The 24,004-nt window shown below is 31.9% G+C and overlaps 2 protein-coding genes across 2 annotated transcripts; both read right to left on the bottom strand.

The window, feature by feature from the left end:
- Positions 1-2,852: 2,852 nt before the first annotated feature.
- On the bottom strand, positions 2,853-6,738 carry LOC134266365 (uncharacterized). The gene is made up of 3 exons (XM_062748617.1): positions 6,691-6,738; positions 3,775-3,928; positions 2,853-3,648 (listed from the first exon to the last, which is right to left on the bottom strand). The coding sequence occupies exons 1-3, from the start codon at positions 6,736-6,738 to the stop codon at positions 3,161-3,163; spliced, it is 690 nt and encodes a 229-aa protein (XP_062604601.1). The 3' UTR covers positions 2,853-3,160.
- A 1,993-nt stretch (positions 6,739-8,731) lies between these two features.
- LOC134266367 (uncharacterized) lies at positions 8,732-19,016 on the bottom strand. Its single transcript, XM_062748618.1, has 4 exons — positions 18,838-19,016; positions 14,537-14,610; positions 11,879-12,029; positions 8,732-9,373 (listed from the first exon to the last, which is right to left on the bottom strand). Exons 1-4 carry the CDS (start codon positions 18,923-18,925, stop codon positions 8,946-8,948), a joined length of 741 nt encoding a protein of 246 aa, XP_062604602.1. The 5' UTR covers positions 18,926-19,016; the 3' UTR covers positions 8,732-8,945.
- Positions 19,017-24,004: the final 4,988 nt, after the last annotated feature.

The following is a 24,004-nucleotide window of genomic DNA, read 5'->3' on the forward strand; positions in this document are numbered from 1 at the left end:
AAAGCCATAGCCCATCATACTCAAAAGTTATGAGCAAGGTTAAAGTTTTTGCAGACAAACAGACAGGACAAAAACTATGTACCCTCGAATCTTCGATTACGGCCCGAGGCATAATTATTCGAATATGCATGTAAAATTATAAAACTGTCTTAGTTGGTATTCCAAAGACATTATAGTTGCTTTCATGTAATTGTTCAGATCAATGTTTTCCTGTACAACATTTCTTTATTAAAGTGTAAAGTGAATAAATTTTATATAGTAAGCTACTTATCAAAGTTGCTTTAAATTCAAAATATATATTTTTAAAGTTACCTTTCATCATGTTCATGGTCAAGTAAACGCCGAGGGGTAAGAGTGCAATCAATATACTGGCACCTAACTGTTTATAAATATTACCACACATTCTATGTTCAATGTCGGGGGAAATACGGGAAAAGCAACGTTGCAGTTACCTAGAAATTCCTACTGAGAATTTATATAGTTTCACTTTCGATTTTGATCAAAGTCGAAAATGAAACCATATCCATCTCTCCAAGTCCAGTCTCGTTCAACCACAATAGCATCATCTCGGGTCTTTCTGTAAAAGTGTGTGAGTTGATTTATTTTAAACACATTATAAAATAAATGCAATATTAATTTAAAACATTAATCTATAATTACAGTTATAGCTTTCCATAAATTTATTTTTATTCTATTTTAATATTATATCAGAAAGGGGTTTCCATACTATTTCGGGTCAGTTTTTCATGGATTAATTTCTATTGTTCAAATAGAGTCTAGAATGGGCACTTTGATCTAGACACAGAATTTTGTGCTTTATTAACCTTGGACTTTATTTATCCATAGAAAGTCAGTTTCTTTTAATATAACACAGTCATTTATTTATTATTTTAGATGAATTTAATAGCAAACAGTATATATGTTTATTATTATATAGATCTACTTGACAGATGTATAGGTAGCTGTAACGTGATTGATCTGGCTGTAGCTTACTAGTGTTTGATACCATATATAGGGTAAGATACGCAATGTATTTATTATGCGCAAGCATCGATAGATCCGAGGCGTATATTGTTTTTGTCCTGTTTGTTTGTCTGTTTGTCTGTTTAGCTGTTTGTATGTTTATCTGTTTGTTTGTCTGTCTGTTGTCTGATGTCAACTTTAACCTTTGCCATATCTTTTGAACCATGAGAGATAGAGATTTCATATTTGGTATACTTACTCCACCAATGAAGTTCTTTTAAATGACACCAAGGTCAATGACCTTGTGACTTTGACTGTGACCTATTTGCTAAAAATAGCTTTTTGGAACTTTCGCCATAACTTTTGAACCATGAAAGATAAAGACTTCATATTTGGTATGCATACTCCACTAATGTTCTTTCAAATGACACCAAGGTCAACGACCTTAAGACCCTGACTTTGACTTATCTGCTAAAAATATTTTTTTAACTTTGTTGCCGCCGGGCGCATAGTGTTTCACAAACACATCTTTTTTTGTATCATGAAATGCGTGTCTATATATATTTTGTGTTTACATGTGCATTCCATTGTTATGTGAATCGTAACGTGAATCATTTCTATTTCATTAATAGTAGTGATTTATAATTGAATTACTGCAGTATTATTTTATTCACTAAAGTTTGTAATGATTATGACATACAAAGAAAGTAAATCATATATAGATTATTCTTGTTTTATCCGAATCATATTAATTTCATGGTAAAGCGAGAAATAGCATAAAAAGAAGAGTTATCTCTCTTTGTGTATTTTATTGTGTGTGATATTGTGTGTTGTATTTATTTCAAACATTTGTTATTGCTACATAAAAGATTGAGAACATCAGAAAATCTTTCTTGTTACTATGTGAACCCGGTTACATTTCTTTCAGAGGTCGAAAAAGTTTATGGCCGACATAGTTGCGATTGGTTCAGCCAGGCACTCGATCGGCTGTTTCCGTACATCTCTACTCGACGGAGATTAATTTACGGGACAACCGAGTGTCTGGTTGTACGAGACTAGAGTGAAGCAAAGGTAGTTGTGGATACTGGATCCCCCCACCCGAAATTCAACCCCGGGGCTTACTAGACATTCTTTTTCATAAATTATATTTTTACCGATACGTATTTATCATGTGCACAATAGGAAAAAATTCGTAACCCCCCTAAAATAAACGTTCCACAAAAAATACACCACTATAATTTAATATAAGAGAGATGATGAATATCCGGAGTGGGGGAGGGTCCTATCCACAAGTACCTGTAGATTAAAGCTTTTAAATGCAAGATCGGAGGTGGCACATTAGTTTTAGATAACTGTAGCGTTTCTGAGTAAATCCTGTTCACATTTTCGGTGGTTCTTAATCATAATTCCACTCTGTAATAAAACACAAAAAAGTACATGTAAATTATAATCCAAATCAATGGCACAAAGCATTATCCAAAAGAATATTGAATGAAGGGCACTTTAAATAATTATTCCAATGTAACTCAAGTTAAATTCCTATTATTACACTACTCTCCCAAATTACAACCACTCACCATAAAAAAATCTTGTTTATATTTTATGACTCTTCATATTGCTCCTCTTAATCATACACCCCTGAACTAAACTAAAGGTCAAGCTATAATATATAAATGCTATAAACCACTACTACTGTATAAGCTCTTCCTAGCCTCATGTTAAGACAGCTCCCCATGAAAGCATTGATAATCAATCTAATCTAAGAATGAAAGTAAAATAATTAAATATATACTAATGTACTGACTAAGAAAAATAAATATAAAAAACGATAAATTAAGATAAAAAAAAAATAATTAAGCAGCTACATAATGAAAAATGAATGTGTTGAGTGCCAAGAAACGGCGGGTTAAAATTGAATCCATCCCCATTGCTATTGTTTGCAAGAAATATTATGCATTGATTCTATTTTTTGTTTATTAAATATTGATACAAAAAGTTATCATAAAAAGTATGCATCTATGCTTTAATGACATTAAAAATTCAATTATACATTACACTAATCGAATCAAGATCCAACTCGTACAAATGCTTAAAAAATGAAAAAGTATTTATTTATTCTTTTTTATTTTGAAAACGTTTTTTCTTTCGATTCTTTCCATTTATATTGACATGCATACTTACAAGCAGGATCATTTAATCAAATAAAAAATATACCATACAAACTAAACAAACCAAACATTAATAACAGGAACGGTAATAAAATCACCAATTGCGTCATTTGATCAAAACGCAATAGTCCTTCTATGTGTTTAACTGCATCGCTTCTGAGGATTTCTCGGAGGATTTTTACTGATGAAGAATCCATTTTACGCGGAATCCGTCTTTCCAGCATGACGTTCCAATTAAACAAACCCCAAAAAGCAGACCGAGGCTCTGTTACCATTACAATGAGGGGTTCATATATATACTCTTTCTGACAGACAATGAGGGTTCCGCTGACAGTGCCAGGGTCGGACCTGGTCAGTATTGTTGTTATATATACTGTCTGTACACTTTCTCTGGTCTCAATATTAAACCAACCATAAGGTATATTACCAAATTTGAATCCTTTCGAACCCTGCGTACTTGATTCCGCATACAGAATATCATTCCATTTCTGTCGTGCTGATTTGGGTAAAGTTATACCTAAGAAATAATTCAATAGACGAAGTTAAAATTTACTTCATTCTTAATTTTTTTTATTGATTACATGCAGTCTTTGACAGTATTTTGTATTTGTTATTTAGTTATTGAATATTACAATGAATATACCAGCATATCGTATCTGTTTTTCCCAGAATTCGAATAGAGTGTATATGGAAGAAAGCAGTACATTTCTCCTGACGAAATGCTCACATGGTTGTTTTGAAAAGTAAGGTAGGTGAACACCACTTTGGAGAAGAGATTTGATGTGATCATCTTGTACCTGTATGGAACAAATCTATTAAATGAATGTTTCAGAATTACTCATGAACATCTGAAGTATTTTATTTGATAAGTAAAATTTATATCAAGTTATCAGCCACACAATTTATGTAAAATTTCCCCTTTAAATTTACAAATAGTTTGCTGACATGTAGTGCAAATATAAAGAGGACAGTATGTCTGTCATGGTGTCCTAAATTATTTCCCAACTGCAACGGAGTTCTATTATATCTCAACATTTAGATCACTTGAACCCCACTAAAAAAATAATAATTTAAGACATCGCATTTCGTATTTTGTCAGTCGAATTAAAGAGATCTAAATATCGTTTCCATAATTTTGGAGTATTCTGATATTAGGCCAGCATTTTTTTATTTTTAGGTTTACGAACATCAGAATGAAAAAGTCCCGTAGGAGGAGGAAATAAAAAAAAAAATAAAATTATATTTTGGATACATTATCGACTTTTCTACATAAATTTTTGCTTCTTTTTTTATGCTCTCCTAACAGGCTTCTTGCCACTGGACACATAAGGGTTACAAAGGGGAAAATACAACCTTTCTTTGTTTATTTCATCATCTACCAGTTGGGGGCAGTTTTATAAATCTTTTGATGTTGGACAAAATACAGATTTTTTTTTTAAAAATCAATTTTTTAAATATCTTTTAATATATCTTCATTTTTGTTTTTAATGTGTGTTAGGTAGCAATTATTCTAAAATATTAATATACTTGAGACCTATAAAAGTAATAATTCCTTTCATAAAACAGACAGGGAGTATTCCCAAGCAGTATTGAGGAGTAGGATGGAATTTTTTTCAATTAAGTGTAAAATAATTTTTCTGGCTTCCATAAACGATACTACATGCCTGTATATATTTGTATATTCTTGTTTTTAAATAGTTGAAATATTTTATTTCTTTAGGCTATTGTTTATTTCTTCCTCAAATGGACTTAACTTCTCCCATAGTTTTATTCATTACATCTGATGCATAAGCGACCCTTTTCTGAAGAATGATGCTGACTGTAAGCTATGACAGAAACCTAAACAATGTCTCTGACAATAGCTACCATGGGAGTTTTAAACCTGTGGGAGGAAAATAATTTACCATTATAGACAGTTACTTTTGAATACGGATACATAATTATCTCACCAACATGTCACTTTGCAACAAAGTCGTCAGCATTTTATTGTTCTCTGAACGGGTGAAATGTTTTAAATGGCACTCCTATCAATAAATATTTACATTAAACCAAGCTTTAGTGCTGCTATGGACTTGACACAAATCTCCTTTCATTATTTAAAACCGGAAGTACGAGTTCGTAAATTTGAAATCTCGATCCCGACTCAAATTTGACATTGGAAAGAAAAAATTCTGTTTTTCACAATTTTATTTTTTTTCTGAAAATTCAAAAACTTGAGCGGCGGGTTTGTAAACCTAAAAATAAAAAAATGCTGGCCTTATGGACAATCATCTGCATTACCATTGTCGCATCCAAAAGCATGCTCTAGATAAAATTTAAAACAAAGACACACCACAAACAAATAATTTGATATAATATTATGTAGGGTTTCTAACCATCTTGTTCAGTTTCAGGTTTCCTACCGAGTGAAAGACCCTTCTTTTTATACCATTTTGTCTACAGATTACTACAGAGGGTTCAAATTGAAGTGTCCATTTTTCGCTTCAATACGTAGAAAACTAAATGATAAAAGTGCAGTATGATGATAAGAAACAGTAAGCAAGCACCTGAGCCTCAGCCGAAACAATTATAATCAAAGTACTCAGAAGTACTGAAAGCCGGGCTCATTTACAGGGTAATGAACAAAGACCGTGGTGACAGTCTAAAATCAAGTTCAGACGTTTAGAGGATATGTTACACACAAAAATATCTAAATGGCGTGTATAGTATTAAAAAGTTTTAAAAAATTAAATAAAATATAGCTAGAAATTAACAGCGTAAAATATTTATCACATGCATCGTTTCGGGGTTTTATATACAAACAGAAGTAAATAAACACCGATGCAGCCAGATTAATTAAGGTCAAACGACTATGCACTGATGTGTCCGCAGCGGGGAGTTTTGCATCAAGTCATTAATGATGTTCCCTGCATTTGTGTTAGCCAGATAGTACAACCTTTATTTATAGAATATGACGCAGACAGGGATACCTGATGAAAACCTTCCGCACCTTTTGAATTGCTTTGTAAAATATTAGTCAAAGGAGCCAGGAAAAATAATAAACAATTTAATATTTCGATAAAAATATTCGATTTACTATTTCTTAAGGTGTTTGAATGGATTTTGTTTTCTCAACAGCGACTGGGCGTACGTACTATATTTTCACTCGTACACTCAATTTGGCGGTGAAGAAGCAGCATTTTCTGTTGCTCACCGTCGCAATAGCCGGGCATTGCTCTACGAGCAATGAGCCCGGCTAAAAATCAGGAGCAGGACAACACAGACCTCTAAAACATCGGAGTAGGAATCTTGTGCCATTGAGGAATAAATTTATCCTGCAGACCGGTCTGCACCCAGCAACTCATTAATAAATCTCCCATGGTCTGTTAAAATACCGTCCCGTTTTCAAGCACATACACACACAACTCTAAATCTATTAATAAACTCAAAATTTCTAAAGAAAAGTCAGGTGTATTAAAAGTTGTTACCCTGGTCCGTCCGTCAGTTTCACACTTTCTTCTTCCTCAAACTTCTCTTACATTTTAAACAATGACCAACTCATTCCTTATCTGATATTTACCGGATCCTTCTGTATTTTTTTCAAAACATCCTCAATTTCATTTGCCATGCTCCCTAATGGTACATAATCTAAAATAAAAAATCCAGATAAATAATGAAATGGTACAGCTGTATAAAACTTCTATTTTTCAATGTAACAGTTTAAAATTACTGAGTAATAATCTTTTAAGGAGGTTGGTTCCTAATATGTTTAAGCCTTAAACTCTTTTGTCAAGTATATTTTTAATTTCTTTACACTTAGCTAGATTAAAAATCAAATCAAAGAATTGGTGTCAATATGCTTTTTTGGCGCTACAGTACATTTAATATGACATTTTTGCATTGAAATTAGTGCCTTAATAAAAAATTACATTTTTGACGCTTTCCCTCCAACATTTTTTATTCAAATAAAGCATGAAACAAAATAAACTTAAGTTTTTAAAAGTTTCAAATTGCTTCGCATAATCAATAATTTGACCTTTCTGCGCTCACAAAATCTGATTTTTCTCTTCATCGTCTGCATACGTTTTTTCTCTTTCAGTTTATTCGAACGCAAGAGCCTGCTCTACGTATGAATGATATGGAGATAACGAATAGTATTCCATATCAAAGTCCATAAAACAAAACAAAATAGGAGCGGAGCAAACACGGACCTCCGAAACATCAGAGGTGGGATCAGGTGCCATGGAGGAGTGAGCATCCCCTGCTGACCGGTCACACCCGCCGTGTGCTCATTGTCATGATCGTGAAAAAACGGAAAAATCCGTCGTCAATTCAGTGTATAAATAATGGACTAACAATTGGTATGAAAAACGTCAGTCACCATTTGACTCAATGATAAATTGTATTTGCTGACAAAGTCATTGTATCGACCATAGAACTTACGAAATGGTGACTTTAAACGAGACTGCTGATATTCTTGTTTCATCAACTTGTTTGTCAATAATTTACCTCGTTTTAGAAATTGTTTCTTGCTCTTGCGTATCGAATTAACTGAGATACATAAAATCCATATACAGGTGATGAAGGTATATCGCTGCATAAGTAAGGGAAGTTGACGACAGAAAAGTTAAAGTCGTCACGTTTATCATTTAACTTGGTTGTTAGGTTACCATAAACGTCTTTTTCAATTAAAATATCAAAGTATGAAACAGATGTGTCAGAGTCTGTAGTATCTTTTAACTCAAGCTCTCCTGGATGTATCGTATCGACGTAGGAATGGAAATTACCATTGTTAATTGACAATATGTCGTCGATATATCTGAAGGTCGAGTTGAAGGCCACAGCAAGTGTTTTCTATGAGCAATTTCTAAAACGAGGTGAATTGTTGACAAAGAAGTCGATGAAACATGAATATCAGCAGTCTCGTTTAAAGTCATCATTTCGTAAATTCTATGGTCGTTGCAATGACCTTGTCAGCAAGTACAATTTATTATTGAGTCAAATGCTGTTTGACATTTTCATACTAATTGTTAGGCCATTATTTACACAATCATATAATTGACGATGGGATTTTCCCTTTATTTCCCGATCATGTCAAGGAGCATACTATGATTGTGATCGGTCGGCAAGTGATTCTCACTCCTCCATGGCACCTAATCCCACCTCTGATGTTTTGGAAATTTGTGTTTGCTCTGCTTCTATTAATTTTATATTGTTAAATGGACTTTTGAGCTCGAATTGTGTTCATTATCTCCATATATTTCATAATTGATAATGTTTCCCTTTGCATTAGACCAATTGTGGAAGTAATCACTGAGATAACCGTTGTATAAACGCATAATTGTATAGAGAATTACTTATCTTTTACATTTTACCTTAGAAATAATTTCTGTCGTAATTTTATTCTAGTAAAAGTTAGTCGTCACAATGAAATGTCATCACACAGTTAGTCACAATCAACTGCCATAAGTTCCACTCCACCATATGCAGTCAACTGCCCCGTCACAACTGAGCACCTCAGTCATTTACCAAGTCTGAACAATTACTTAAGCAAAGTTTATCACAACCTTCCTAATATTAACCATTTGAATGTGCATAAGATCAAACATGTAAATTTTATATTTCTTGTTTATTCCTTGGATTATACAAACTCAATTAAAAGCGTGTAAAGAAAACGATTAAATTTGAGTCAAAAATGCAGTCAGCGAAATGTACATCCATATCTAAAGCGAATGATTAATTCTGAAAAGAAAATACATCTAATTATCTAAAAAAAAATTAAAGAAAGCATGTGAAAATGTCTTTTCTTTGCGCTCTCTGTTGCATATATATAATTCAGTTTTTGTTTGGTTTGTATTCCAGTCGATCTGTATAAGAAATTCGATCAATGACCCCTTCCTTTTTAAATTCATTCAGTGCTTTGTATCGGAAAAAATTCTGGAATTTAGCAATTTCCTCCCGACTGATGCTTCTATCAATTTCAAACTTTTGGTATGTTGACCAGACGTACAATCCCCAAAGAATGGAGTTGTCCTTCATTACTATTTGTGGCGCCAAACGAAAGTCCAGTTTGTAAATTGCTAACATACAATCGACGTATTCTCCATCTGCTGATTTCGCGAACCCCACGATCCCAAATCGTGCTCCCTGAACACCGGTTGAATCTGCAGTGTCAGCATTAAATTTCCACTCAATAATTTTGGACGTCCATTCCTCTGCAAAATGTACTCCGTTCCATTTATTCCTGTCTGCCGCTGTGATGCCTTATAAACATAAATGGCAATAATTTATCATTAATCATAAATAAATTTTTTAATAGCAGTTCGAAATTAGCATAAGTTCGTATGTAAAATCTCTTGAATCAACATGTATACAGGTACAATTGAACAAAAGAAAATCTTGGGTTATGTAAAAGGATATTGAATTCGTCCATTTAATACAAAACATATTGCGCTTTAGGAAGTTCTGTTCTCATGTTTTGAAATCAGGCGTTGAATGATTGAAAATGCCTATTAAAATGTATCTGAATTGGTAAAGGTAATGTGTATTTACCCATGCATGGTAAATCTTTTATCTTTTTAAAGACTTAATCATATCATATAAGAAAATTAGAAAAAAATTTCATTTAACAAAGAAAATACAAATGAAAACACAAATTATACATTTTCCTACTGAGAATTGATCAACAAATACATTTTAGGAAGGAAAAAATATACTATTAGGTATCCAGGCTTTTGAAAAAAAATTCCATTTTTAGCTCATCTGAGCCGAAGGCTCAAGTGAGCTTTTCTGATCAAAATTTGTCCGTTGTCTGTCGTTGTCGTAGTCGTCGTAAACCTTTCACATTTTCATCTTCTTCTCAAGAACCACTGGGCCAATTTCAAACAAACTTGCTACAAAGTATCCTCGGGTAAAGGGGATTCAAGTTTTTTCAAATGAAAGGCCACGCCCTTTTCCAAGGGGAGATGATTATGAATTAGAGAAAAATTAATGGCATTTTAAAAAAAATCTTCTTCTCAAGAACCACTGGGCCAGGAAAGATGAAACTCATGTGGAATCATCCTCAGGTAGTGTAGATTCAAATTTGTTCAAATTATGACCCCCGGGGCTAGGGTGGGGCCAAAATGGCCGACCCAAGTTTTACATAGGAATATATATAAGAAAAATCTTTAAAAATCTTCTTCTCAAGAACCACTAGGCCAGGAAAGATGAAACTCATGTGGAATCATCCTCAGGTAGTGTAAATTCAATTTTGTTTAAATCATGACCCCCGGGACTAGGGTGGGGCCAAAATGGCCGACCCAAGTTTTACATAGGGGTATATAGGAATACCTTTTAAAATCTTCTTTTCAAGTACTTCAAAGCCATGATTAGTGATATTTATATGGAATCATCCTCAGATTGTGTAGATTCTAGTTTGTTCAAATCATGAACCCCTGGGGGGGGGGGGTTAAAATTCAAGCCCCCACCTCAGTAAACTTTCAGTTCTGATCTGATATGTACTTTTTCCTATCCGATGTGCTCAGGTGAGCGCTGTGGCCCCTGGGCCTCTTGTTTAATATACTTATGAATTATTTTTATCATAACTTATATCATTTCATAATACATGCATAGATGTCAACTAATATTCGACTTCTTGACTCTCAGTGGAATGAACCAACCATCGAATAATGAAAATACTTTCGAATAATATTATTATTAAATCGTTAATGCATGTGCAAATAGAAAAAAACAGGTAATTGAAAAAGTTTCACTATCATTTGTTTGTTTGTGTTGTTACTATTATAGATTAGGCCATTCGAAGTTCTTTCTTTGTTTAGCGTCCACGTGCGCCTTGGTTTTTGACACCTCATCTAAGAAAAAACACACAACATCAGGAGTCCTGAAATTGATTAATTTAGTCGAAATTTTAGAATTTTGTCAATTTCTCCAAATAATTCTGTACAGTAAATTATATTGGGTGTATTTTAAGCATTTAATCCCTTGTTTTTTCCTTAAGAATAGATATTTCCTCTATTAAAGCAGTTTAGTTAGATCAAATCATTTGAAGGGCGTCATTTTTATGACTTTTAAGCCTGTGTTTTATGTTTGGCTTGTGTCTTTTTTTGTGAATAGGTAGGTAGGTTTTTGAAAGATGGGTGGACGCTAAATAGAGAAAAAACTTGGAATGGCCTTACACTCCAATACACTAGGATTTGTTAATTTATTGATTGAACTTGGTCTTATAAAATGCATATGTACGAATTATCTTTAAATTTGTTTTTGTAAGATAATTCCCTCAGATGCAAGGAACGAACCAATGCTGTGACACTCTTATAAAACTTTGATTCGTTTGATGTTTTGGGGGTTGATGCTTCCTCTGCTAGCGCTCTAATTTTGTATTGTTTTAAGGACTTTTGACGGCATAGATTAAATTTGATTTCTTTAAATTTGGAGTACAAATACTGAGCCTTTTTATGAAAAAAATTTTAATATGAACTTCAAAGAACACTGAATCTTACTGATTCGCATAAAATGAAAAAAATATTGCATTAAGATTTCTATTTCAAGCTTCAGTTTGAGAATTTTTAAATCAAATGATAATTCAACGAGTTTTTCTTCCTGGGGATCAGATATCCTTAAGAGGAAGGATTAGGAGATAATGAACAGTATTCAAAATCAAAGTCCATAAAACAATACAAAATAGGAGCAGAGCAAACACGGACCTCCAAAACTTTAAAGGTGGGATCAGGTGACATGACGAGACTTAAGGATGAGAATTTCCTTACCACTATCTCCATAAGTTTTCAAAAGATGATCGAGGAAATCTTGTAATTTCGCCATCGGAATTCTTCTCGCACGTGTTACTTCGGAGCCCTCCTCCCATTTCGTAAACTGGTTAAGCTGTTGTTCTACTATTGAAGCATCGAGATGGTTTACCTGAAATACGCAATTACTTGTAATTTTGTCTGACTGAAGAGCCTGGTAGTATCAAACAGACACAAAAGGGTTTGAGACAAAACGTTAATTTATGGCGTATGAAACGTTGCTAAATCGCTAATCTTGTGATGTATATTCAAAATCTTGTGATGTATATTCATAATCTTGTGATGTATATTCAAAATCTTGTGATGTATATTCATAATCTTGTGATGTATATTCAAAATCTTGTGATGTATATTCAAAATCTTGTGATGTATGTTCTAAATCTTGTGATGTATATTCAAAATCTTGTGATGTGTATTCAAAATCTTGTAAGGCCATTCCAAGTTCTTTCTTTGTTTAGCGTCCACGTGCGCCTTGGTTTTTGACACCTCATCTAAGAAAAAACACACAACATCAGGAGTCCTGAAATTGATTAATTTAGTTGAAATTTTTGAATTTTGTCAATTTCTCCAAATAATTCTTTACAGTAAATTATATTGGGTGTATTTTAAGCATTTAATCCCTTGTTTTTTCCTTAAGAATAGATATTTCCTCTATTAAAGCAGTTTAGTTAGATCAAATCATTTGAAGGGCGTCATTTTTATGACTTTTAAGCCTGTGTTTTATGTTTGGCTTGTGTCTTTTTTTGTGAATAGGTAGGTAGGTTTTTGAAAGATGGGTGGACGCTAAATAGAGAAAAAAACTTGGAATGGCCTAATGTATATTCAAAATCTTGTTATGTATATCTTGTGATGTATATTTAAAATCTTGTGTTGTATGTTCAATATCTTGTGATGTATATGCGAAATCTTGTGATGTATATTCTATAAACTTGTGATGTATGTTCGATAATCTTGTGATGTGTGTTCTAAATCTTGTGATGTATATTCAAAATATTGTGATGTATATTCTATAATCTTGTGATGTATGTTCAATATCTTGTGATGTATATGCGAAATCTTGTGATGTATATTTGATATCTTGTGATGAATATTCTATAATCTTTTGATGTATGTTCGATAATCTTGTGATTTGTATTCAAAATCTTGTGATGTGTGTTCTACAATACAGTGATGCGTGCAATGATAACGCATTATGAATAATGTGACGCAACAGTTTTCTAAAAAAGTAAGGACAATTTTCATTGGTTAGAAATAATGAAAGTAGCCGGAGCGGCGGTTCTACTAAACAGAGTACGCTAGAGTACGATACAGTAGTTTAGAGTACGCTTGAAAATTGTGTAATTTAATACAATTGGATTGTTTATTTATGTATATACAACTTTATTAAACATTATTATAAAATAACATTGCAATATTTGTCTCAAATATTTGTTGTTTTTTTAACCGATATTTTGACAATAAAACAACATCCAGGATTCAATGCATTAAAGATGATTAACACCCCGATCAAGATTACTATTTTGTTTTAGACTTACTAATTTCAACTTAGATTTGTATTTATCAAAAATTATATTAATTGCATTACGTATGCTTAATATTTTTCACATGAACAATGGAACATTTCAAGTTAAATAAGATCAGGATCGGGATCAAACGATAAACCGTAACCTGGAATCAGAAATTGAAATAACTCTTAAAATAAGGAAAACATACACATTTTATTTAATATATATATATTCATTATGTAAACTTGAGTAAAAAATCATACAAAAAGCAGATTAATTGCATTAAATGATAATTAATTTACTACCGTACACTAAAGTACTCGATCGTACAAGCGTACTCTGCTTAGTAGGACCGCCGCTCCGTCTACTTTTATCATTTATAACCAATGAAAATTATCCTTACGTTCTTAGAATACTATTCCGTTATTTTACTCATAATGCAAAATCATTGCACGCATCACTAGATTGTAGAACACACATCAGAAGATTTTGAATATACATCACAAGATTATCGAACGTACATCACAAGATTATAGAATATACATCACAAGATTTAGAACAAACATCACAAAATTATAGAATATACATCACAAGATTTCAAATATACATAACAAGATTTTGAATATACTACACAAGATTTAGAACATACATCACAAGATTTTGAATATACATCACAACATTATCGAATTTAGCGACGTTTCATACGCCATATTAATTGACCCTTTATGTACTCCTAGTTTTAAATTTTGAATGAGTTGAAGTTAAAGGAACATGACCGAACTGGGATTGTAAAATATCTATAGCCTCCAATGAATAAAAACCAAATTCAATTTGTAAAAATAAGTGTTAATAGCAAAGGTCATATAACATCAAGATAAACAACACTACTATCAGGGAATTATGTAGACAAAAACTTTGGTAAAAATGCCGTTTTCTTCGGGAATTGACCTAAACGATTAACTTTTTGTTTTTTTGATTGAAACATCTTGGAATTTCAAATAGCTGATTTAACAAAATTGCTACATGTACTTCACTCAGGTGAGCGCAATGGGCCACAATCATTAATAATGTTTTAATAGTAGCTTTTTTTTTTTAGCTTGATACAATGTCTTACCTTCACATTGTAGAGCCCGTTCTTTATCTTAGATGCAACCGAATCTTCGCCGCCAAATTTCTCAGCGATTTGGTCTATTGAATATTAGCATTACAAATTCATTTTTTGAGAACTATTTTAAATAAAAGAAATCGAATACAACGAAATCATGTCTCAAAAAAAAAGATCTTATATTAAATTTTCCTAATCATATCCTTTCAAGGGAACAATATTTTTAGGATCTACATGCATACGAGGGGTGATAAAAATTTCGCGAACTACTAGTATCTCTATATTTACAAAACCACGATTCAGATCAGCATAAAATTTAGCAAATCTATAGGCATGCTCATGTTCTATAAATAGCAAATGAAAAGTAATGATTTTCTCCATCATTGTGACGTCACAATGTGAAAATGACGTCAATATGTAGGTGACGCGTGACGAAAAATGGTTGTCTTATAGTACGTATTACTCGAGCAACTGAATAGCTGTAAATTTTAGCGTACAACTTGGAAATTCCTTTGAAGTAATTTATAATAATTTGTACAAAGATTATGTAGACAATAGACTTTCCAGACGTTCAATAATAAATTGGTTTGGTTGTTAGTGAAGGGAGGGAGATCGTTTGCTTTGTGGCCCAGCAAAAGCAAGCTAGGGAAGAGATATGTCCTTTGTTGGGCAATTTGTTAAGAAAGATTGCGAAGTTAGAGCTAGAAAAATAATTGAATATCTTAACAATAATATTATTATTAAATCCCTAAAATATCGTTTAATTCAAAATGAAATGTTGAATATAATAAAAAGAGGACTCCTAAATCAATACTGTGTATATCCATATTGGATAAACGACGTTCCAAAAACAAAGGACTCAGTTTGTGATGATCACCATGTTCTTTCTGGGAAAGGATTTATCCAATCATTCATTACTACGAGTGTGGGTCATTTCTGATTAATAGACTGTTCTTGTTATAAAAACTGCAAGATTCACGAAAGCCTCGTCCTAGAATATATCTTGACCCCGAAAAATATGGAATTTGAACACTATTCCAACATGAGTATGTAATGAACGTGATTATTTTTCCGAATGATATTTATTGAAAAGAGACGGCCTCTAAAAAGAATGTCAATGCCATATGTAGGTATTTCAATAATTTTTCAAGTTGCACATATAGTAAAAAACATTCATTTTAGATTTATGTACATGAAATTTTCAAAAAAGATAAGAATTTATGCATACATTTAATTAATTCTTTAAAAAGTTTAATTATTTATAAATGAATTGTACGATGTTGTGTTTTAAAGACAGGTAATTCAGGTTTGTTATGACCAATTCTCTGTTTTGTATTAATTGTCATTGTTATCATATTATAGGAACTTTGAATACTAATATAGGACTTCAGCATATTGTCTTGGTGTTTTGTTGAAAAGAATACTAGCTATTCATGAATACTTTCTTTTTAATATTGAATGACGAGTTTTTTAACAAATAAAAGGGTAATTTCACCAAATTAATAACACATTTTATTTCCCAAAAGAACCGGTTATGATAGAACGTCAATTCAATTCAATATTTTACTTGATTGTTCGCCTCTTAAAATATATGTTATGTACATTCAAAGTGCTATCATTCAATTAAGATATAAATGAAAGAAAGATTAAAAAAACGTTTTTCACGGAATCGATTAAACCCATAAGAAAATATATTGAATTCCTTGATATACTTGTTTGTTAAACTTTTTTTGTTCACTATACAAAGTGTATAAATTTGTAGTAATGAAATTCATAAAATAATAATGCATATCTTTGAATGTGTTGCAGCAATCTTTAAATTAATTAAAACAATTGAGTGAAGGAAAAAGGTTACAACTGCATGATCCGAAAATTAGGTACACTTTTTATTTTAATTTGAAATTTTAGCATAAAAATCGATACTTTACTTTGCTGTTTCTTCAAATATTTTTTTCTAAAAGGATTAGATATATCATTAAACAAAAATTCAAATACTTATCATTATATTGATCCAGCAAAGAAACACTTGGGAAATGCTAAATATACTGACGATTATCACTATAATAAACAGTTAGATACCTCGGACCTGCTCCAAACAAGTTCAGCAACGAGTTATCGTTCATAACAGCGAACCCTAGCGGCAATTGAAAGGCCTACCATAGGGCAAAAAATATGTTCTTTTTATTATCCATCTAATTAAAAATCTAAATACACCACCGGAGAGAGCGTACCTGAAAATGGTTTACACTTACACTAATAAAATGAATTTCAGTCCATGTAAATTAATTAGATAGATTAAAACTGGGAATAAAAAACTTATCTATCCGATAGCGTAAACATTCAATCTAGAGGAATTCTTCCGCGATCTAAATATAGTGCCATTTAAAAAGTGAAAATAGGACAATATTTTGAATGAAAATAAGTTTATTCTAACAAGTTAAATGACAACATTTTAATTATATGTGATATTTTTTAACATTATTACAATTTCTTTTTATCAAGACGGAATGCTTACGTTATCGTTCGCGGAGTAGTAATACACAGAGTAAGACAGAAAAATCTCACACTGCTGTCTCACACCGGACAAGTCAATCTAACACTGGTAATTATGCGAGAAATCGTTATCCAACCATCCTGTTTCCGAGATTGAGTCATTTCTGATTAATAGACTGTTCTTGTTATAAAAACTTGCATGGTAATATATCTTAGACTCAGAAAAATATGTTAGTATCTATGAACACAATGCTTCAGAGCATGTCACGTGACTGTATGGATCACGTGATTCGCGCATGGGCCGAACAATATGAATTGAAATCAGAGAGGGCTTCTTTAAAAAGAATGAACAATGAAACATAATGTAGTTATTCAATTTGTTTGCGAACTTTTTGATCATTCCTCTACGGAAGCCCATTTAGGACCTATCAAAAAATATTTTTGAATTCGTTTTAACGATTTTTAGAATTCGTTATAACGAATTTAATTTGTTATAACAGATTTATTGAATTCGTTATAACGAATTTAATTTGTAATAACAGATTCATTGAATTCGTTATAACGAATTTAATTTGTTATAACAGATTTGTTGAATTCGTTATAACAAATTTAATCTGTTATTACAGATTTGTTGAATTCATTATAACCAAATTGTTGAATTGGTTATAACGAATTCAACAAATCTGTAATAACAGATTAAATTCGTTATAATGAATTCAATAAATCTGTAATAGCAGATTAAGTTCGTTATAACGAATTCAATAAATCTGTAATAACAAATTAAATTCGTTATAACGAAATCAACGAATCTGTTATAACAAATTAAATTCATTATAACGAATTCAATAAATCTGTTATAACAAATTAAATTCGTTATAACGAATTCAAAAATATTTTTTGATAGGTCCTAAATGGGCTTCCGTATTACTCGTATAATAATTGATTTTCATATTTTGCATGTAATATGGAAATGGTAAGATAAAGCTGCTACATGTCGTTGCTATGTCCAAATGGTGTGTTGTTGTTTATTGTATTTGAAAGTTTTGAATGGGTTTAAAGTAAAAGTCATCTTTTTGGCATGAATACCGTTTGTTATACCCACATTCTCTGTATTGTATTAATTGTCATTGTTCGATCATATTCAAGAATCATTACTTTGAATACTAATATCCCGGGATATAAAGATTTAATTGGTGTTTTGTTGAATTCATGAATACTTTCTTTTTAATATTGAATGAGGGGTATTTTTAACAAATAAAAGTGTAATTTTACCAAATTGATAAAATATTTTATTTCCACAAAGAACTGGTTATGATAGAACGTCAATTTAATTCAATATTTTACTTGATTGTTCGCCTCTTAAGATACATGTTATGTACATTTAAAGTGCTTTCATCTTTAATTCAATTAAGATATAAATGAAAGAAAGATTAAAAAAAAAACGTTTTTCACGAAATCGATTAAACCCATATATCTAAAAATACATTGAATTCCTTGATATACTTGTTACCTGTTAAACTTTTTCTGTTCAATATACAAAGTGACCCAAAAATGTAGTAATGAAAATCATAAAATAATAATGCATATCATTGAATCTGTTGCAGCAACCTTTAAATTAATTAAAACAATAGAGTGAAGGAAAAAAGGTTACAAATGCATGATCCGAAAATTAGGTACACTCTTAGAGACACAGCAACTAAACAAACTGGCATAAAAATCGATACTTCACTTTGCTGTTTCAGTTCAAATAATTTTTTTTCTAAAACGTTAATTAGATATATCTTATTAAAACAAAAATTCATATACTTATCATTCACCTTTCCAGATCCAATAAACAACACTGGATAGGAATAAAACAAATATACTGACGATTGTCACTATAATAAATCCGCATCTCCCATACATTGTATGTGTTGAAAAAGACTATGATGGAATTTCACTATGTTGCGAAATATTCCGTTTTCTTGTAATTAGGAAATATTTTCACTTTCGATTTTGGATTATGATAATTTACCGCCTGGGTAATTCATTCATTATTAAAATTAAAGGATTAAAGGGAACAGTTCAACTCAACCTTCTGAACCAATGTAACATGAATTTAATAACTGATTGCCATGTCCTTTTTTATCGTACTGAATGGAATTTGTCTGTTATTTGAATACATGGACAGCTATTTTTGAAATAAATTTAGATTGGTCAATTACAACCATTTTTTAAAAATAAATTTACATTGATCATATACAAGATAAACATAAAATCATGTTCTGTAGAGAACAGGTTTTCCTACAATCTGTTAAATGTTGATTGACAATTATTGTGCTTATTAACTTTCAGATAGTGACAACATTTTATCAATTAAAATTTTGGTAATATCTATTGATATGTATTCTTGATATTTAACACATCATGATTATAACTTTCAACTAGGGGTACTGTGAGCATTGAGCTCACTAAATGATATCCCCCGCCTCCAATATGAATATAATGGCAGTGTCCATGTTATGCTGTTAAAAACCCAAGATATACGTCGGATCAAAAAAGTAAACTAGGAGGTGCAAATTGGCAGTATGAAATAAAGAATCTGTGAAAGTTTCAGCAAATTTCATTTGATGGTATGAGAGGAGTTGCGGATAAGAGATGGGTACCCCAACGCGTAACAGACGGACCGACTATATACCCTCCCGCTTTTTAAGCGGGGAGTATAACTAGAGGTAGTATAAGCAATGAACTCACCGAATGATACTCCTGCCTCCCATACAAATATATTGGCAGTGTCCATGTTTTGCAAAGGGAAACCTAAAATATGTGTCGAATCAAAAAGTAAAATAAGAGGTGCACAATGTCAATATGCAATAAAGATTCTCTGATAATTTCATTAAATTTCATGAGTGGTATGAAAGGAGTTGCGGATAAAAGATGGGTACCCCAAAGCGTAACAGACGGACAGACATACCGATTACTATATACCCTTTCGCTTTTCAATCAGGGGTTATAAAATCCTACTGTCTGTCACAACTTTTTTTTACATATGGAATATTTCCGAGGGCTTATTCACAGATGTGTCTTGTTAATACATGTATTAACAAGACACATAGATCTGTGAATAAGCCCTCGGAAATATTCCATATGTGGGGTCAGGTAATTAGGAGGTGTCAGCGTCCCCTGACCAATCACGGACACCGTGAACTCCATGCACTGGCCGGGCAGAAGACACTCAATATCCAAATCCAATACAAAGTAAAGACATAGCAACCACAACGAAATAAATCAACCAGAATAGAACCTATTATTAGTTATATCTACCAAGGCTCCCACCACGACCGTAAAAACCCTTCCAGAATGCACGGTAACAAGGGTACGTCTAATATTTCCTGTTACATCGGTTAATACTTTTGTAAGGAGTAAAAATAAACGCTTGGTAGATCATTTACCGAGGCCTGCATTGTATCTTTGTAAGTACTGTTGGATGGAACATTCTTGATTGACTGGAATATTAAAAGTATTCAACACTAAAATATGATGTTGAAGAATTTTAAAACTGTTTTTTGTAAAATTGAAAAGAAATATAAGTAGATAATGAACAGTATTAAAGCTCAAAAGTCCATAAAACAATACAGAATAGGAGCAGAGAAAACAGTCGGACCTCGAAAATATCACAGGTGAGAACATGTGCCATGAAGGAGTGAAATCTATGGCACACCAAATTCACAAAAAGGAGCTAAACATACAGATACTTTCACAGTTGGTAAAATATGTTTATCAATTGTAAACTATAGTTAACGGACTGTAAGCTATAGTTAACAACATTAATCTATATTTTACATCTGTAAACCATAGTTAACGCGATAATCTACGAGAGTTGTCCCAAAATTCCGTAGACAAGCGTTGCTTTTTAGGAACCCTACGTCATACATTAATGAAACTTCGTATATAGGTTAATCCAATACTATCTAATAAATTTATGGACAAATATGGAGAAACTACACAGATTATTCCAATTTAAAAGACATATTTCATTGTCTAGTGTAGGAAGGTGGCGCAATGGTCAAAAGTTGCTTTTAAAACTTGGCACATTATATTTAAAATCCTATGGAAAAGTAATTACCGCCCCGTATTTTTTTAAAGGAAATGAAAATTCTTAATGATGTTTTATAAACTATATTTCCTCAAAATTTGGAGTTTATGCTTTGATAAATACGTATTTTATAACGTTAAATATACATGGGGTTGAAATCGGACTTTTTGCAAAATGGCGGCTTCGTTGGCACAGGCGGCGCACTGGACAATGATCAAGTGTTTTGATCCTGAATTCACTCTTAAAGAAATGTACCAGTCATAAATGTTTGGTAGAGTAGGAAACTTTTTCTCGTCCTTAGTATTTAAAAATGACAAAAACGGTTTCTCTATGTATATGTGAATAACAGTAACTAAAATAAAGACAGGGCTAAGAACTGGGCAAGAGTTCCATTGTGCAACTCCATTAGAGGAAACAGACGAAAAGTCCGTATAAATATACCGTTTTCAAATTATTATTATTTCATACCTGTACATGCATATACTTTGTTTACTTATTTTAAAGTTTTAACATATCATCGTAATTAAGATATTTCACATTTATAACTATAACCGTTTTGTTTGATTTAAGAATATGATTCTGGTAATTGAAATACTTTCGCCAAAAATTTGACCCGTTGACATTTGTATTTTTTGACGTCGCAGATTGCTCCGGGTGTTAGAGAACGATATCACTTTAAATATTATTTATCGAAAAGTTTTCAAGTAAACATGATAAAACTTCGTAATTTATCTGTCAAGAACACGCTTTATCCACCCTGAAAATTTTATAAAGATACATTAATTTCTTTGAAAGATATGAGCCCAGTCTACGAAATTTTGGGACAACCCTCGTATGTTCCAGAACCGTAAACTATACTTAACACTGAAAAAAAACTTTGATTAGCTGATACAGTTTCACTATTTGTAAACTATGGTTTACAACTCTTAACTATAGTTAACGATCTGATAAATATGGGATCAGGATTTGTGAAAATATGATTAACAACTCTTAACGCCAGTTCACGATTGTAAATTATGATTTCCAGACGTGAATCTGATTACCAACAAAATTTATTGTGAACGTTTCATTACAGACCGATAAACTTAGATTAGCATTCATTATTTATAGTTAAACCGTGACATTTAGTTTTAGAGATGAAAACTATAGTTAACGAATTGTTAACTATAGTTCACGGTTTGTAAACTATAGTTTACAGTCGTCGATAAAACCTAGTTTATCAACTGTGAAACTTTATTTAGCTCATTTTTGTGAATTTGGTGTACCATAGGCAATCCCTGCCGACAGGTCACCATTGCCAAGTGCTCCTTGTCCTGGTCGGGAGATAACAGAAAAATCCATCAATAATTTAGTATGTAAATAATGGTCTAACAATTAGTATAAAAAAGTATCAGTCAGCATTTGACTCAGTGATAAACTGTATTTGCTGACAAGGTCATTGTATCGACCATAGAACTTGCTAAATGACCTTAAACGAGACTGCCGATGTTACTGTTTCATCAACCTTTTTGTCAATAATTTGCCGCGTTTTAGAAATTGTACATACATCTGTAGAACATGCTCTTGTGTATGGAATCAACTGAGAGACATAAAATCCGAATGCAGGTGATGAAGGTATATTGCTGAATAAGTAAGGGAACATGACAATTGAAAAGTTAAAGTCATGTCGATTTTGATATAGCTTGGTTGTTAGATTATCATTAATGTCTTTTTCAAGTAAAATAACCAAATATGAAACAGATGTGTCACTCTCAGTGGTATCTTGTATCCGAAGCTCACCGAGCTATATCGTATAGACATAAGAATGGAAATAACTTTTAAAAACTGACAATACGTCGTTTAAAAAAGGTAAATGTCGAGTTGAGGATCACTGCAAGTGTTTTCTTCTTGTCACGCATGTACAAATTCTGTTTCATATGAATATAAGAATATGTCTGTTTAAAGAATTTAAGATCCATATTTTAGTAGACGACAAACAAGTTTTTGAAAGAACAATATCATTAGTGTCGTTTAAAGTCATCAAAAGTACCATGATTGATAGAGTGAGTGGCATTGTACACAAATGCAATGCATCATTAAATCGAATGCTGGTGAAGTTCTTCACATTTAACATAGGGCCTTATTTACACACTGAATTTTTACATACAGATTTTACCGATTTTCCCAATCATGAATGCATAACAAGGTGCACACTACGGGTATGACAATTCGGTAGGGGATTCTTATCCCTTTATGGCACCCGATCACACCTCTGGTGTATATGTTTCCTCTGCTTCTGATGTGTATTGTTTGTATAACTTTTGTACATGAATACAGTAACTGTTGTATTCAAAATATCATTTAAAGAAGTGAAGTAAAATTCACTTAGGCCTGTTTAGATTTAATGAATGTTAAGTGAAAATCATTAAATTACAAGTTTTTTTTCCCATGTATACTGCATAAAAAATTGCTTTATATGCATGCTATATGATTTTAAAGAAGTGAGTAAGTTTACAGAATATATAAGCGACATATCATAGTAAAGAAATTTGCATCATGAACTGGCAATACTAAGGAATTAATAATAAAAATAATGGCTTTTTTACATATAGAAAAGGAAAATAAAAATTTACATCCTACTGAAAGTTTTGATGCCTTAAGCGTGTGTATGTGTTTGAAATATTTTTAATAGGATCACAATTGGAGCATTTGGCAATTGTTTTCATTGCAATCTGCAAGGGGTAAATCTAGAACTCAGTATATAGTGAGTGTTGGTCCGAAATACCATTAGCATGAAAATTCTGAAAAAAATTACAATCCCCTTTTGAATTTTTAATATAATAATAAAAATTGAAGATTGAATTAATTTTCCAAGAAAGACTCCAAAATAATTTTAAAAGACACTAGACTAAATTAGTCAACATCACTGA

The sequence above is a fragment of the Saccostrea cucullata genome, unplaced genomic scaffold (assembly GCF_032062105.1).
Source record: "Saccostrea cucullata isolate Sc308-1 unplaced genomic scaffold, CSIRO_AGI_Scuc_v1 ctg17600, whole genome shotgun sequence".
NCBI classification, from domain to species: domain Eukaryota; kingdom Metazoa; phylum Mollusca; class Bivalvia; order Ostreida; family Ostreidae; genus Saccostrea; species Saccostrea cuccullata.